Source organism: Anolis sagrei, chromosome 6, assembly GCF_037176765.1.
Source record: "Anolis sagrei isolate rAnoSag1 chromosome 6, rAnoSag1.mat, whole genome shotgun sequence".
NCBI classification, from domain to species: Eukaryota; Metazoa; Chordata; class Lepidosauria; order Squamata; family Dactyloidae; genus Anolis; species Anolis sagrei.
Genome location: NC_090026.1, coordinates 18,682,374 through 18,700,422, shown reverse-complemented (window position 1 = coordinate 18,700,422; position 18,049 = coordinate 18,682,374). Strand labels below are relative to the sequence as shown.

At 42.5% G+C, this 18,049-nt stretch overlaps 1 protein-coding gene and 1 long non-coding RNA gene across 2 annotated transcripts; one reads left to right on the top strand and one right to left on the bottom strand.

The window, feature by feature from the left end:
• Nucleotides 1-1,413: 1,413 nt before the first annotated feature.
• RPL28 (ribosomal protein L28) lies at nucleotides 1,414-8,752 on the bottom strand. Its single transcript, XM_060780377.2, has 5 exons — nucleotides 8,651-8,752; nucleotides 3,906-3,997; nucleotides 3,585-3,708; nucleotides 3,185-3,303; nucleotides 1,414-1,544 (listed from the first exon to the last, which is right to left on the bottom strand). Exons 2-5 carry the CDS (start codon nucleotides 3,984-3,986, stop codon nucleotides 1,455-1,457), a joined length of 414 nt encoding a protein of 137 aa, XP_060636360.1. The 5' UTR covers nucleotides 3,987-3,997; nucleotides 8,651-8,752; the 3' UTR covers nucleotides 1,414-1,454.
• A 5,156-nt stretch (nucleotides 8,753-13,908) lies between these two features.
• LOC137097243 (uncharacterized) lies at nucleotides 13,909-17,770 on the top strand. Its single transcript, XR_010910080.1, has 2 exons — nucleotides 13,909-14,198; nucleotides 16,379-17,770. It is a non-coding gene; the product is annotated as an uncharacterized lncRNA (long non-coding RNA).
• Nucleotides 17,771-18,049: the final 279 nt, after the last annotated feature.

The following is an 18,049-nucleotide window of genomic DNA, read 5'->3' as shown; positions in this document are numbered from 1 at the left end:
AATTACCAGCAATGCCTGTTCCAGATTCGGCATGTCAGGACAGAGAGACAATTCAAACCAAAGAAATGGCAGTTAAAAGTGGTGTTGGAAAGAAGCTGTTAAGCATAAGCTTCTCTGTATTCAAAGTTATGTGTGGCAGGAAGAAGGGATGAAATGGTAAGTCAGAATCTAAATTATCTTCAGCTCTTAACTGCCATCTATTGGTTGGAGAGGCAATTAAACAATTATTCCATAAAATATTCCAAAAACCCCTCTCAGTGGTTCTCAACCTGTGGGTCCTCAGATGTTCTGGCCTTCAACTCCCAGAAACCCCAACAGCTGGAAAACTGGCTGGGAATTCTGGGAGTTGTAGGCCAAAAATACCTGGGGACCCACAGGCTGAGAACCACTTCATGGACATAGATGTTGAATTCTGCTTGTATTGTATCACAACACCTTAATAAAATGAGTTTTTTTCCTGATCACCACAACCTAGAGACATGGCACAATGTTATCTTGGTCTTTTCCTTTCAGGAGGGGTCACAAAGCGATTTTACATTGCATTAAGTATAAATCCACTACAAGAACTCATTCTTGGGATGTTTGGGTTTGTTTGTTTAAAACCAGCTTGTAGTCTTTGTATTCATAAAAACAGATTAAGGGGGAAAAGTTAATAGAGACCATCAGACATCAGTGTAGGGGCCTGAATGTTGGATTAAGATTCAGAATACTAGGATTCGAGTCTTTTTGCTTTGGAAACCTAGTGTGTGACTTTGGGCAAGTCTCACTCATAGAATCATAAGAGTTGGAAGAGATCATGTAAACCATCCAGTCCAACCCGCTGCCAAGAAGCAGGAAAATCGCATTCAAAGCATCCCTGACAGATGGCCATCCAGCCTCTGCTTAAAAGCCTCCAAAGGAGGAGCCTCCACCACACTCCAGGGCAGAGAGTTCCACTGCTGAACAGCTCTCACAGTTAGGAAGTTCTTCCCAATGTTCTTTCATCAACTTAACAGAAAGACAATGTGGTAGAGCAGTTTGAATGTTGGATAAAGATTCTGAGAGACCAAGGTTCGTATCTCTTCTTGACCATGAAAATCCCTTAGATGACCTTGCCATACTCCTTCAGCCACAGAGGTAAGCTATGGCAAACCCACTCTGAACAAATCTTGCTTAGAAAACCCAATGATAGGTTCACTGTTAAGTCAGCATCAATTTGAAGGAATTTCAATAGCAGAAAGCAACCCACAGAAGATAGCTTTACAGGCTTGCTTGCGTATCAATTACTCTAGCTCTAATCCCAAATTAACAATTTTATGAAACTGGACTGGAGGGGGTCCAGTCTTCAAACAAAATGACAACTAAAATATTCTCTAGAAAAGAAAGAAAAATCCCTCCCATCATGTTATCTATTAACGTCACTCAGCCACCATGTAAACTAGTTCTGAGCCTTTATTGGAAAATCTGGCCACTGTTTATGCAGCTTTAGTAGCCCTGGTCCGCTTCTTCTTCACCACCACTGGCTTCTGGCTGCGTAGAATTGCACTGGCGCGACGCAAGGCAGCCTAGGAGGAGGAAGAGGAAAAGTGAATGGATTGAACCTGGGATGGGTTATCTTTGGGTAAAAGACAAATTATCTCCAAGTGTAAACTCATATATTCCAGTTCAAAGCATTCCATCTGCATTCTGAAACCGAATTATATCGCAGTACAGATCCAGCCTACATCTGTGCATTTTAATCCATTTGGGTCCAACATTTTCCCCCCAATATGCCACATCAGTATGCATTGACTACAATGGGTTTTTTCTTTCTTTGAAATTCTCCAATGACCAAAACTTTCAAAAGTACTTTTCTACAACTAAATGCTTTTGTAATTTCCAGTACACTGATATAACCAATGTTACAATGATACCACACCCTGGATAGTCAATGACGTAAACACAAACATTGGGGAACTCTCTCTCCAGTGATACTAGATCTGCTTCCTCCCTCCTGACCTTTCGGGGAAAAAACTTAAATCCTGGGTTTGGGATCAAGCGTTTGGCCAATAAATTGATCAATTGGGAAAAGAATGTTTGAGTGGACTGCAATGGACTGATTTGGATTAAATGGTTCTGGCCCAGTTTACCTATCCGAACGTATCTAAGATCATCAGGAGAGGCCCTACTCTTGATCCCGCCACTCTCGCAAAAGTGGTTGGTGGGGACGGGAGACAGCCCCCCCCTCCCCTGTGGAACTCCCTTCCTAAGGACATCAGCCTGGCCCACCTCCCTCCTGTCCTTTAGGAGACAACTGAAGACCTGGCTGTGGGACCAAGCGTTCAGCTAGGGGCGTTGACTAGAGAACAATGGCAGCTTGGAAAGGAAACTTTGAACATTACGACATTGGATTTGTTTGGCTGGATCTTGGTTTTAGCGGCATGTTAACTGAATGTTTAAATGCATTTATTGATGAATTTTATGTTTTGAGTTTTACGGTTTCTAATTGAATGTATATGTTGACAGCATCACTGATGCTTATGTGAAGCCGCCCTGAGTCCCCTTGTGGGAGAAGAGCGGGGTAGAAATGAAGAAAATAAATAAATAAATATGTTTTGAACCAGTGAACTGTTTTTCATTGAATGCTTATAGGGTTGTTGTAGGTTTTTTTCGGGCTATATGGCCATGTTCTAAAGGCATTTTCTCCTGACGTTTCGCCTGCATCTATGGCAAGCATCCTCAGAGGTAGTGAGGTCAGTTGGAACTAGGAAAAGGAGTTTATGTATTTGTGGAATGACCAGGGTGGGACAAAGGACTCTTGTCTTCTGGAGCTAGAAAAAACCTACAACAACCCAGTGATTCCGGCCATGAAAGCCTTCGACAATACATTGAATGCTTATTATTGTTTTAATTGTGTTAATTGTAACTGTGTGCTTTAATGTATTGTTTTTTGGTATCTAATGACTGTCTGCTGTAAGTCGTCCTGAGTCCCTCTTTGAAGGTGAGAAGGACGGGATAGAAATGCCTGAAAAAATAATTCTTCACTCACAATTACAAATATTCAGTCTTGGATGACAATTAACTTTCCCTTGGCTTTTAGTCATTTAAACATTAAAACCAACAGCCTTCTTGTTTGATACTCTGCTACTCTATGCTCACTGGATTATGGAGGTTACCAAGACACCTGAAACCTACCAACCAAGAAAACAAGAGGGATCCGTCTTACCATGCGCAGATCCTTGCGGTAGTTGTTTTTGCGGATGATGTGGCGGAGGCTGCTGAGAGTGGCCCGTGCATTTTTGTTGATGGTGATCTTCTCATAAGAAGTTGCTGGCTTCCGCTGACCTGCAAGAAGGGAGCCAGGAGATTAGGGTGCACAGACAAAAGACTCAAGAATCTCTGAGGAGGTGGCAGCTCAAATTCAAGTGCCTTGAAGTGGTCCTTAGACACACAACCAGAAACATATTTTCTGTATTTAAAGACACAGATAGGGTTAATTCAACTTGCATGCTGGTAAGCCTATAAATACCATAACGTTACACCATCAAAGTAACAAAATTTCACTTCAATTAGATTTTTTTTTAACCTGCCATTTCAAACCAGCACCCCAGACCTTAAAAACCCACCTGCACGCTTCTTCAGGACCACAACGATGCCTTTCCCGTCAGCAGCTGGCTCCACCCCAACCGTCTTACGATGGATCAGTCCATTGTAGCGAAAGGAGTTGCGGGCTTTAAGGTTGTTGGGTTCCTTTGGGGAAAAAAAGAGAACGTTTATCAGAACTTCAGATAATTTTTTTACTTCAAGGAGGAAATAAAAACTGAATGTGAAAATGGGGGGTTAAAGAATCCGAGATAGCTAAACCCCTTAGGAAAGAAATTACGGTTTTAGCCAGGCATACTAAAAGTCAAGAGTCTTGCTTGCAAGAGAAAGGAGTTCTGTCTCACCATGCTGTACGTTTGCTTGTTCCTTTTGATGAGGAAACTTGAGCAGTTACGCACAATCATCCATTGCAGATGTGCCGACATTGTGCAGAGTCCTGGACAGGAAGAAGCCACACAATAATTCATTATTTTTGTGTATTTTAATCAGTCTCAAAAGGTCATAGCCATATAACATATTGTATGTCCTATTCCCACAAACTACCACACCTCAATCAAAACTTTTGATTGAGCATTCTGTGAGTTTTTACTAATTTACCTTGTCCTTACAAAATTGATGTATACTTCTATGTTGTTCTTATTTTTCTTTCACCACTAAATTCTACCCTTGCCTCCCAATACACTGACTAAAAATGAACTTTTGTTTGTACATCATCATCTCTTCTGCTAAACGCCAACAGAAGAATTCTCTCTCTTCTTTGATATTTACTAAACAGCAAATTAATACAACAAATGTGTGTGGTTGGAGGAAAAGAAATGGGAAACCTTGTTCAAAAACTATAGCCTTGGAGTTTTAAAGAATATTTACTGAGAAAAGCTCTGAAACCATGAAGCAGCCTTTCATCATTCTCTACTCCACACCTAATGCAACTGGACAGGACTGACCAATCTGTATGTATCTCAATTTAGTCATTGTATTTTAGATTACAGGCCTAAAATGGGGGACCTGTCAAACTTACTATCTTTATAAATTATAAAGAACCTTTGTAAATCTAAGAACCTTTTGGACTACAGCAGTGCCAGACAAAGTGGTGGTCCCTGGGCAGGTGATGTTTCCCTCATGGGTTTTCCAGGAAAGAAAAAAGAAAGAAAGAAAAATTGTAGCTCACTGGAACAAACATGGCACTAGTATCTGGCCCGTTAAATAATATAACTGCCATGAACCTAGTTGTGGAAGGAGAGAAGAGGCAGAAGAAAGACTCTCCCCTGGATCCCACTGCCCTGGCCTCAAAAATGCAAAGAAGAGGCCTTAATCCCCTTCCATCTAGCCACCCCCTTATCCTTTTTTGTCTTAATGTCTCAAGTGGACAAGGAATTGTTTTGCTATTCTTTTACTTGTAAAGCACCATGTACAGCAGAGCTTTCGAGCTGTGGTGGTGAAATGGGTTAAACCGCTGACCTGGAAGGTCACCGATTCGAATCTGCGAGACGGAGTGAGCTCCCGTCTGTAAGCGCCAACTTCCCATGGGGGGACATGAGAGAATCCTCCCACAGAATGGTAACACATCCTTGCATCCCATGGGCAACATCTCCGCAGATGGCCAATTGTCTCACACCAGAAGCAACTTGCAATTTCTCAAGTAGCTTCTGACATGATTTAAAAAAGCTGAACTTTCCAAACTTTCCATCTTGATGACACACTTTTAGAAATGCATCTTTTTATGATATGGTAATTCAGTTCAACTAGCAAACCAGAAACTAAACCAAACCCTTATAAGAGTTTCATACAATAAACATACATTATAAAATAATATACAAAATATGTAAGTCTCATATAATCTTTACTTTATAAACAAAGTTTGGAAACTTTTCTTTTACACTTTTTATGTACTACACTTGATTCTTGTGTAGTTTCCTCTATAGCTGCTCTATGTGGTTCATCACAAACATTGTCAACATATTTTCTTTTCTTAATTAGAAACTTATACATTATAGTGGCAATTACTGCAACTCAATCAACAAAATGTAGCAATTAGAAGTTACAAGAGTATCTACAATTGAGTAGCACTACCACTCAAATTCTATAGGGATTAAACCTCGCTGGATTATTTTAAATGGCGGCTAGATGGTCATCTGTTGGGAGGGCTACGACTGTGTGTCCCCATCTGTTTGATGGTGGTTGGATTAGATGCCCTTTGAGGATCCCTTCCAACTCTAGGGAAGTATGTACTACCTGGCAGCCCCCTTCTCTAGAGGTTTTTTAGCTGAAGTTGGATGGCCACTTGTTGGAAGAGCTTTGATTGTGTCATGCAGCCTTTGTTGAAGGGACAACACACCTGTGGACTACACGCAACTCAGAGTTTGGAAAGCTCTGATGCACAGCCATGTTGTTGTATGCCTTTAAGTCCTTTGTGGTTTAATGTTTTATTTTGGGCATAATCTGTTCAGAAGTGGCCTTTGCCTTCCTCAGAGGCTGAGAGAGCATGACTTTCCCAATGCCACTCAGTGGGTTTCCATGCCCAAATAGAATAGATTATAACACTCAGTCTTACTTAAGAGTCACCCTGTTACCATTGCAATTGCTCGTTACAGAACTCCTCTCACTACAAAGCCTAAGCTGTTCACAGGAATGTAAGTAGACCAACATGGGTTTTGAAAATCCCCTTAGACATTGGGGTGTTTGGGCATTTTAATATACCTTTTTTTTCTTTATATATTGTCTTATTTCCTATCTAGTGGATCCAAAGGCTATAAATGCAGATAGGAACTTACAACAGAGCCAATAGCTACTAATTCGAATGTAAGTAGTCAAGCGTGTGCATCAATAACCTTTTCAAAACTATGTCAATTTGGGGATTTTAGTATATCTATTGTCTATACCAGTGGTTCTCAACCTTTGGGTCGCCAGATGTTTTGGCCTACAACTCCCAGGAATCCCAGCCAGTTTACCAGCTGTTAGGATTTCGGGAATTGAGGGCCAAAACAACTGGGGACCCACATGTTGAGAACCACTGGTCTATATGTTGCTTTATTTCTTATTTAGTGAATTCAAGCATCATAGATATGAATAACACCCGAAGAAGATATTACGAAACATGGGAAACAACCTGGGAGACCTTGTTGTGTTACTGTTCCTGACGTTATATATTGATGAAGAACCTTCTACAACATAGAAATTGTTATTTTGGAAGCTGAAATCTCATTATATTGCATCTAACAATATTTGAGTTACTATTTCTGATGTCATGTACTTATGAAGAATCTCCTGGTATATAGTAATTGTTATTTTGGAAGCTCAAGTTTCATTGTGTTGACAAAATATCGATAAACAATCTTTCATTTATAAACAGTTACTAATTAATCATGTTAATGTTCCCACGTTATGTTTAATGAAGAATTTCCTGTAATATAGAAATTGTAATTTGCAATCTGCAATGTTTGTATTTGTTGTTACAGATATCTGTGCATGTTACACAACTTTAACTGCACCGGCTCAAATGCTATGGAACCCTGGGATTCTTAGTTTGGCGAGAAAGCAGAAGAGGTTAAAGTAGGCATGGGCAAACTTCAGCCACCCTCCAGGTGTTTTGGACTTCCAACTCTTACAATTAGGAATTGTGAGAGCTGCTGTCCAAAACACCTGGAGGAGGGCCAAAGTTTGCCCATGCCTGGGTTAAAGACTTTGCAAAACTAGAATGACCGCCATTCCTAAGCACTGTGTCATGGCAGCTAAAGTGGTGTCAAACTACATTAATGATACAATATCACTGCAACCCTGATCTCCCCAGTGTCCTGGAATCACACTGTAGAAGAGTTAAGGCAGTTTGGGTACCACTTTAACTGCTATGGCTCAATACTGTGGGATACTGGAAGTCACCGTTTCAAATATTCTTTAGGCTTCTCTGTCAGAGAGCACTAAGGCCTCGACAAACTACAAACCTGAGGATTCCCTTACACCAGGCGGAAAAATGGCTTCTAACTACAAGAGAGGAGATCCCATCTGAACATGAGGAAGAACTTCCTGACTGTGAGAGCCGTTCAGCAGTGGAACTCTCTGCCCCTAGAGTGTGGTGGAGGCTCCTTCTTTGGAAGCTTTTAAACAGAGGCTGGATGGCCATCTGTCAGGGGTGATTTGAATGCAATATTCCTGCTTCTTGCCAGGGGGTTGGATTGGATGGCCCATGAAGTCTCTTCCAACTCTTTGATTCTATGGGCAAACTTCGGCCCTCCATGTGTTTTGGACTTCAAATCACTGCGTGTTATTGTCTATATGTAAGTTATATTAATTGTACTGTTTTATTTCCTTATTGCTTTGTTGTTTTTACTCATGTGATAATGTATAAATAAAGTTTTATTATTATTGATTGTTTTATTGCTTATGGATGTATGGTTTTAATTTGATTTAGTGTAGAATTGTAATTGTTTGTGTACTGGCATTGAATTTTGCCATTACTTATGTGTAAACCGCTTTGAGTCCCCCTCGGAGTGAGAAAAGCGGTATAGAAATACTATAAATAAATAAATAATAGAATCATAGAATCAAAGAGTTGGAAGAGACCTCATGGGTCTCTATTTATTTATTTACAGTATTTCTATACCGTTTTTCTCACCCCGAGGGGGACTCAAAACGGTTTACACATAAGTAATGGCATCTTCATGGAATCAGTAAAAGAGCTTGCTCTCTCCTCCCTGTGGCTTCCTCTCACATATTTTATACATGGCTATCATATCTCCTCTCAGCCTTCTCTTCTTCAGGCTAAACACGCCCAGCTCCTTACGCCGCTCCTCATAGGGATTGTTCTCCAGACCCCTGATCATTTTAGTCGCCTTCCTCTGGACACATTCCAGCTTGTCAATATCTCTCTTGAATTGTGGTGCCCAGAATTGGACACAATATTACAGGTAATAACTACCACAACTCCTTAACAGCCTGGAATGGAGGGCCGAAAGGTGGCGGGAAGGGCTTCCTGGCCGCATGCAAACCGTCCTCCTCTGTCGGCAAGGAAGACAGGAGCCTAGTTTCTATTTCAATTTCTCCCCACTCCTCTTCCTCCACCCATCCAAGAAGGACCGCCATCAGGCCTGCCTACCTCCCGGCAAACACGCGGCCTGCTGTTCCCTGTCCTCCCACAGCCGCGACCGGAAACGGAAAAGGAGAGGCCGGCCCCGAGGGAGGGGCTTTTATCACCCTCTCAAAGCCACGCCCACTTCCCGCTCTCCGCCTCTTCCGCTCCAGGGCGCAGAAGACTGACATGGCCTCTCTAGGCTCACTTCCCCGCTTCGGGAACGATCGGGTATTTTCGGAAACAGCCCGCTCTACTCGGGTTATTTCGCCGACGCCCCAGAAAGAGTTTCTCAAGGGGGCGGGGTTTTCCCTCACTCCGGAACACCTCGGGTCTCACTTCGACTGTTTCCGTGTTTTAGCCGAGAGGGTTCGGAAAAGGCCGAACCATGAATCGGAAACTGTCGGATTCAAGCAGTTCCACAGCATTAAGTCCAGTGTATTGTCGAAGGCTTTCATGGCCGGGATCACTGGGTTGTTGTAGATTTTTCCGGGCTATATGGCCATGTTCTGGAGGCAAATTTTCTCCTGACGTTTCGCCTGCATCTATGGCAAGCATCCTCAGAAAGGAGGAAACCATGAAGATGAACAAAATCTGGCTACCAGTATTAAAAAACTCAAAAATTACAACAGCAAAACAACAGAGGGGAAACAAACAGTCAACAAGAGATTCCCCCCAGGCGCTTCCAGGCCATTGAATGCAAATCAAGGTGATCAGCTGAAACATTCACAGCTAGCCCCAGCAGACAGGGGTCCTTTGTCCCACCCTGGTCATTCCACAGATATATAAACCCATTTTTCCTACTTCCAATAGACCTCACTACCTCTGAGGATGCTTGCCATAGATGCAGGCGAAACGTCAGGAGAAAAATTGCCTCCAGAACATGGCCAAATAGCCCGGAAAAACCTACAACAACCCATTAAGTGCAGTGTTTCTCAACCTTGGGTTGTTGTAGGTTTTTCCGGGCTATATGGCCATCTTCTAGAGGCATTTTCTCCTGACGCTTCACCTGCATCTATGGCAAGCATCCTCAGGGGTAGTGAGGTCTGTTGGAACTAGGAAAAAAGGGTTTATATATCTGTGGTATCAGCCAGCACGTCAACGACTTAAATCAAGACATAGTTTTCTTAGATCTACAGAGACACTCGCTGGAACACCCCAGCAAGCGAGAGTCCAAAGGTGGCAGGCCCAAACCCAGCACCTCAATTCGTGGGTGATACCAGATGAGAGACTCCCCCCTGGGCATACAGAAGACTGGGCGACTTGGAAGGCGCTGAACAGACTGCGCTCTGGCACCACGAGATGCAGAGTCAACCTTAAGAAATGGGGCTACAGAGTGGAATCCACGACATGCGAGTGCGGAGAAGAACAAACTACTGACCACCTGCTGCAATGCACCCTGAGCCACATGCGCAATGGAGGACCTTCTTGCGGCAACACCAGAGGCATTCCAAGTGGCCAGATACTGGTCAAAGGACATTTAACCAACTACCAAGTTTGCAAAATTTGTGTTTTGTTTTTGTTTTTTAATCTGTTTGTTTGTTTTGTTCTGTTAGAAATGTAATACAATGGTATGGCTGCTGATGACACGATAAATAAATAAATAAATAAATAAAATATCTGTGGAATGACCAGGGTGGGACAAATGACTCTTGTCTGCTGGAGCTAGGTGTGAATGTTTCAACTGACCACCTTAATTAGCATTTGATGGCTTGGCAGTGCCTGGGGGAATCTTTTGTTGAGAGTTGATTAGATGCTGTGGAGACCTCCAACCAGAAAATTATTTTAATTGCTACTTAATAACTGCAATTTTGCTACTGTTGTGAATTGCGATGTAAATATCTGATATGCAGGATGTATTTTCATTCACTAGACCAAAATTGGCACAAATACCTGATACGCCCAAATTTGAATACTGGTGGGGTTGGGTCACCTACGGATGTGAGAGCTGGACCATAGGGAAGGCTGAGCCAAAGACGATAGAACTGTGGTGCTGGAGGAAAGTTCTGAGAGTGCCTTGGATAGCGAGAAGATCCAACCAGTCCATACTTCAGGAAATAAAGCCCAACTGCTAATTAGAAGGATGTTAGAGGCAAAGATGAAGTACTTTGGCCACATCATGAGAAGAAAGGAAAGTTTAGAGAAAACAATTATGCTGGGGAAAATGGAAGGAAAAAGGAAGAGGGGACGATCAAGGGATGGATGGGATCATTGAAGTGACTGGATTTACCTTGAAGGAGCTGGGGGTGGTGACGGCTGACAGGGAGCTCTGGCGTGGGCTGGTCCATGAGGTCACAAAGAGTTGGAAACAACTGAACGGATGAACAACAAGGGATTGGGTCGATTTTGTCATTTGGGAGATGTAGTTGCTGGGATTTATAGTTCACCTACAATCAAAGAGCATTCTGTATTCCACCAACAATGGAGGGCCAGGCACGGGCCCTCTGTATTATTATTATTATTAATATAACTTTATTTGTACCCTGCTAGCATCTCCCAAGGGATTCGATGTGGCTTACACAGGCCGAAGCCCCAAAACATATACAACAATACAATACCTAAAGCAAAATAAAACAGTTAAGCAGGAAAACAATAACAGTAACAATGCAACAAGACACTATTAAAACTGGGCCGGCCGGAGTAGGAGTACAGGATTAAAAGTGCTGATGTGGCAGGAGGGATGTAGGATTATAATATAAGTGCAATGTGCAGTGTGCAGTGATCTTGGTTCTATTAAAGTGCTTCTAGGATTTGGTGCTGGAGGTTTCTAGTCTGAGAAGGCACATCGGAACAGCCAGGTTTTCAATTCCTTTCTGAAGACTGCCAATGTAGGGGCTTGTCTGAGGTCTTTCAGAAGGGCATTCCAGAGTCGGGGGGCCACCACAGAAAAGGCCCTGTCTTGTGTCCCCACCAAGCGCGCTTGCGACGCGGGCGGGATCACGAGCAGGGCCTCTCCAGATGATCGGAGTGAGCATGTGGGTTCTGTATCTGTGGTACTTAGAAATCAAATTTCGACTTCCAAGGGAATGTGTACCAAGTTTGGTCCAGATACATCATTTTATTTATTTATTTGTTTATTTTGGGTACTTCTACCCTGCCCTTCTCAACCCCCTAAGGGGGACTCAGGGCAGCTTCCAACCAGCATGCATTTGATGCCTACAATTCAACACAATAAAATACATAGTAATAATAATTATAAACAGTTAAAACATTACTTTAATACAATAAAAAGCCAGCCTGGTGGCCATCGTTTTGCCAAGTCCGTAATTAATAAATTCATTCCGCTTATCATAGTCCGTTTCCAAAGCTTTAGTCGTCATTGCCCTTGTCAGTCTGCCAGATTACCCAAAAGCCTGGTCCCATATCCATGTTTTTAATTTCCTTCTGAAAGAGAGGAGGATGACGATGATCTAATTTCCCCGGGGAGTGAATTCTACAGACAGGGGGCCACCACCGAGAAGGCCCTGTCCCTCGTCCCCGCCAATCTAATCTATGACAAGGGCGGGGCCAAGAACAGGGCCCCTCCAGAAGATCTTAAATTCCTAGGCGGGACATAAAAGGAGATACATTCGGACAGGTACGCTGCGCCGGTGCTGTATAGGATTTTATAGGTCAAGACCAGCACTTTGAATTATGCTCGGAACTGATTCGGCAGCCAGTGGAGCTGACATAACAGAGGGGTGGTATGCTCTCTGTAACCATGTAAGAGCCTTTGTGGTACAAACCATACACTGACACACGCACAAACACACACATTTCACTCTACATAATTATAACATCATGATACACTTCAGCTGCCACATGGAATCCTGAAATATAGTTTTGTGCTGCATTTCAAATCCTCTGAGCTCTGTTGCCTTGTGAAACTACAAATCCCAGAATTCTGTATCATGCAGCCATGATAGCTGAAGTTACATCAAACTGCTACAGCTGTATAGTGTGAAAGAAACCACAAGAAAGAGAGAGGTCCAGTCAACAAAAATAAGTGCTTTAGCAACCTTTTCTGTTCTCTTGAATTTCCTGTTACCATGACTCCTATTCCTTCAGAACAAAAAGAGCAGTTAACAACAGGATATTTTTCCTCAAACTCTCTCCCCAAATGCAGCTACGGAAGAAATAGGGTCTTGTTTCTATCCTCATCTCAAATTGACAAAACTCCCCACATCTCCCAATGCGTTTTCTTAAAATAAAATTAAAAAATCTTTCCAATCCCAAATACGACATGATTTATTTTCTTGTCTCACTTCTGTTCTGCCTCCTAGATGTTTGTTTTTTCAAAAAGCAAATCTGCCACCTTGTGATTTGTTTTATCTCCCTCTGCTGTAATCTTTCACACCTCCCAATGACTTCCTTTGTGTCTGCATCCTCCCTTCTTATTTTCCATTTATTTTCTCCTTCCATCTAGCGCTTTTGAGGACTCCCTACCCTTTATCAAAATAAATAAGCTCCATATGCTTCCTCCCCATAACTCTCCTGGGCTAATTTCACACATGCAAAGTCTGTGATGCTCGTTCTGCAAATTACTTTGTACTGTTCTCTTCACAGGAACCAGAGGAGACCTGGACAGGGACTCAAGGGTTGCGTCTACATTGTGGAATTAATGCAGTTTGACACCATATTAACTGCCATGACTCAGTGCTATGGAATCATGAGTGTTGTAGATGGGGAAATAAGACATTAAAAGTGATGGATATGGTGCTTCCCCTAAGACATCGATAAAGGCAGGATCTACACTGCTATGTAATGCATTTGAATCTGCAATATATAGCCGGGGTATACCCATATAATGCGGTTCAATGTACCTTTCTTGACCATATAATGAAGGTGCAAGCTGCATTATTTGGCAATGCAGATCCCAACTTTCTCTACATATAAATACACTGATAATATAATGCAGATTCAAACTGCATTATGTGGCAGTGTACATAGATTGCAGCGCAACTACTGGCTGTTAAGAATTGTGGAGCTGAAGTCCAAAACACCTGGACAGCCATAGTTTGGCCATGCCTGATCTACACTGTAGAAAGAATGCAGTTTGACACCACTTGAACTGCTTGACCGTGGCTCAAGGCCATGGTCTCATGGGAGATATAGCTTTTGCAAAGCCTTTCGCCTTTCCTGCCCAAAAGTACTGCTGCATCACCAGACTATGACTCCTAGGATTCCACAGCACTGAGATAAAGTGGTAACAAACTGCATTAATTCTGCAGTGTAGATGCACCCAAAGTTACTCACAAGGCCTTTCAGGTCCAGCAGGCTTTAGCTCAGGAAGGAGGGAGATAATTAAAAGCGATTGATTGCCTCTGCGGTTTGATTGATTGGGGAGGGAAGTGGAGTTGCACTGTGCACCCGGCGGCCTCTCATCATTGTGGGGCTGTCGGAGGGCTGCCAGCCACGCAGATGGCGTTGTGCTTCTGGCTGCTCCTGTCCCTTCTGTGGGGAAGGGGCCACGGTTTCGAGCTGCAAGAGGCCATTGAGGAGCTCCAGAGCGAGAACCTACAGCTTCAAGGCAAGGTCCAGAATCTCACCGAAGCCCTGAGCGAACTCAGACTCTTCATATGGAACCGATCACAGGGTGAGATCTCTTGGGTCCAGATTTGGTCTCTCTCTCCATCAGTCTTTGCTTCTCTCCTCCTTTACCTGTATCTCCTGCTTTTCATATAGACCAGGTGTAGTACAACACCAGGTATGAACAAACTCCGCCCCTCCAGGTGTTTTGGACTTCAACTCCCACAATTCCTAACAGCCGGTGGGAGTTGGAGTCCAAAACACCTGGAGCGCCAAAGTTTGACCATGCCGGTGTTGTACTACAATCCCTCTAAACCTCTACCCAAAAGGCTTGCCAAGGCTAGGTTCGTGTAACATTCTGCAAATTATAACCAAAAGTTAAAGTTTACAAACTCTGTATATGTTCAGTCACATAGATAATTTAAAATCTAGAGACATACTTTTAATGCAAGCCTGCTGAAAATGGTAGGTACGAGCACTATGCGAATGTATATAGAAACACAGTCATCATCTGCAACGAACTGTTATCTCTTGAAATCAGCCATCTTAGTGAAGAATAGGTCTCTCCATTGAGTTAGTATCTGTTTACAAATCTTGAAAATCTCTGTTTAAGGGACTGACAGTTTTGAAAAATACATCACTATATATATAGAAAGAAAAAGGGAGCATTTGTAAACGGTCTGTCGTTAAAACCAGATAATAAGCAAGCTGTGGTGTCTTTCTTGGTTGACTGGAAAACAATTTATTATTTATTCAATAAAAACAATCTACACGAAAATCTGTGCCTATGGATATTTTTAGTGTTGTGTTGCAAGTTAAGGATTCATATTCGTTCTAAAGCTGTGCCTGGCCATAGAAATGGATTGGTTGAGAACTGGCTACAGAAGATAACCCCAGATAAGACTGAGGTACAATGGTTTGCCTGCCTGAAGCAGTAGTGTTTCTACTATGCTGGATGGGATTGCACTCAATTAAGGCCCCCTTCTATACAGCACTATAAAATCCACATTGAATTGGATTATATGGCAGTATGGACTCAGATAATCCAATTCAAAACAGATATTGTGGATTATCTGCCTTGATATTCTGGATTATATGGCTGTGTGGAAGGGCCCCTAGTTGTTTACTATACTTACTGTTCACGGTCTAATATCCCTTTCTTGCACAATTATGAAGGTTATCGAGAACTTTTGCACTCTAGTTTTAGAACTAAATTTGGAATGCAAACATGATAGTGATTTACTGAGTGCTGGAATGATTTTCACCCTCTTGGACCTCTAGGGCCCTTCCACACAGCTAAGTAACCCAGAATATGAAGGCAGATAACCCAAAATATCTGCTTTTAACTGGATTATCTGAGTCCACACTGCCATATAATCCAGTTCAATGTGTATTTTAGACAGCTGTGTGGAAGGGGCCTAAATAAGTGGTTTTCAGTATCATTGGGTTTTCTGAGCTGATTGGACTTGGAAGATTTTATAGTTTCAATCCTTCCCTGAGATGGAATCTATCTATGAGACGAACAGCCTGTGGCCACTGGGTTATGTGGTTGGAATTTTGTTCTTTGCATTTCAATAAGAGATAAAAGTGGGGTGTTATCTATCTCTCTATCTCTCTATCTATCTATCTATCTATCTATCTATCTAAGTATGTCTGTTTGTTTGTACCACAAAGGCTCTTGTTAGGTGAAGTAGCCCTCTGTGATGTCACTTAATTGGCTGTTGCTAGGTAGCTCACTGTGATGTCATTAGGAAAGAAAGTTGATTATATGGAGGGAGGGAGGAAGGAAAGAGCTGGAGAAATGAGAAGGGGAAGGAAGGAGGAAGAGAAAATAAAGGGAAAGAAAGGAATGCAGAAGGGAGGGAGGGAGGTGGGAAAAGAAAAAGGAGGGAAAGCTGAGGCTGCATGGCCATCTGTCAGGGATACTTTGATTGTGGTTTTCCTGCATGGCACCGGGCTAGACTGGATGGCCTATGTGGTCTCTTCCAACTCTACTATTCTATGATTCTATGATAGGAAGGAAAGGAGGAAGAGAAAGGAAAGGAGAAAAGGGAAAGGAATGGAGAAGGATGGAAGGAGAGAAAGGGAAAGAATGGATGCAAACAGAGGGCAGTGCTCCTTGCAATGCCCATGCAATACCGTGTATATATGCTAGTAATTATAATAATTATCATAGAGCTCTACTTGCAAACATCTGTATTCAGCTAATGGTCTCAACATCCAACTATGGTATGTCCTTTTTCTCAGATACGGATTCCTCAGCTGAGCACCTCCTTCATGAGCACGTGCCTTGCCACCAAGATGCCCACTGGCAGAAGAGTGCTGCTGCTACTCCTTGCATTGTTTCGTCATCCTTGTGGCTTCTTTCTGTGACATCCCTTTTAGCTCTGTGGTCAAAAGTCATTACTTGGAAGAAAAGAACATAAAACTCGCAATTTTGGAGACTGATGTGAACATTTAATACTCTTCTGGCTCTGCAAGAAAGTGATGATATGTCTAAGGGATCCCTGTTTATTCTTCATCTGCTTTCTATGACCAGAGATGATGACATCCTTAGTTGTGCAAAACTGGTGCTGGTCCCCAAGTGGTTCTTTTCCTCAGATTCCTCTATTCTGGGACATTTGTGGCCAAACAACATCCAAGTGTGGTTATTATTATTTATCGTGTCAGAAGACAATCGAGAATACAGTTATAATGTATAGAGAAAGACCATAAACAAAGTTTGTTTATTTATCGTGTCAGGAGCGAACTAAACAATTGTATTGCATTAAAAACAAACAAACAAACAAAACACAAAATTGGCAAACTTGGTAGTTGATTAAATGTCCTTTGACCAGTAGCTGGCCACTTGGAATGCCTCTGGTGTCGCTAAAAGAAGGTCCTCCATTGTGCATGTGGTAGGGCTCAGGTTGCATTGCAGTAGTTGGTCAGTGGTTTGCTCTCCTCCACACTCACATGTCATGGATTCCACTTTGTAGCCCCATTTCTTAAGGTTGGCTCTGCATCTTGTGGTGCCAGAGCGCAGGCTGTTCAGCGCCTTCTAAGTTGCCTAGTTCTTTGTGTGCTCAGGAGGGAGTCTTTCATTTGGTATCAGTCATTGATTGAGGCTCTGTTAAAAACTTTTTTTAAAACAAACTTTAAAACTTGGCATTACACTAAATTTATTTTGACCAGAAGCTGACTACTTGGAGTGCCTCTGGTGTCACTGTAAGAAGGTCCTCCATTGTGCATTTGGCAGAGCTCAGACCACATTGTAGTAGATAGTCTGTGGTTTGCTCTTCTCTACACTCGCATGTCATGGACTCCACTTTGTAGCCTCATTTCTTAAGGTTAGCTCTGCATCTCGTGGTGACATTGAAGTGTGGTAAAGATGGAGAGAAGTATTAATGGGGATGAATACACAAGCTATAGGGGAGGCTGCAGCAGTTTGATTTTGCCCAAGTCTCCTGGGAAAGGCAGGATTTCCCTTCCTCTCTCCTGCTATGGAATTAATTGAATTCAAATTACTTTTGAACTTTGAACTCACTTCACAACAACTGAAGTATGGGCTAACTTCATACCTATACAGTTGGGCGGACTGAATGGATGTTGTGTAAGTAGTCAATAACTGTGGATTATTTAATAAACAATTCAAACTGATGGTTGGGCCATGGGGCTTCTTTTGGAAAAGAAGCATAACCACACAAATTTACTGTGTGAACTTGTTTCACAATAAATCATAATTAATGAAATGTTAGGATGAGTGCATGGCAAGTGTTCTTTTAAGCCAGGGGTCCTCAAACTACAGCCCAGGGGCCGGATACGGCCCTCCAAGGTCATTTATCCGACCCTCGCTCAGTGTCAACCTAGGTCTGACATGACTTGAAAGCACACAACAACAACAACAATCCTATCTCATCAGCCAAAAGCAGGCCCACG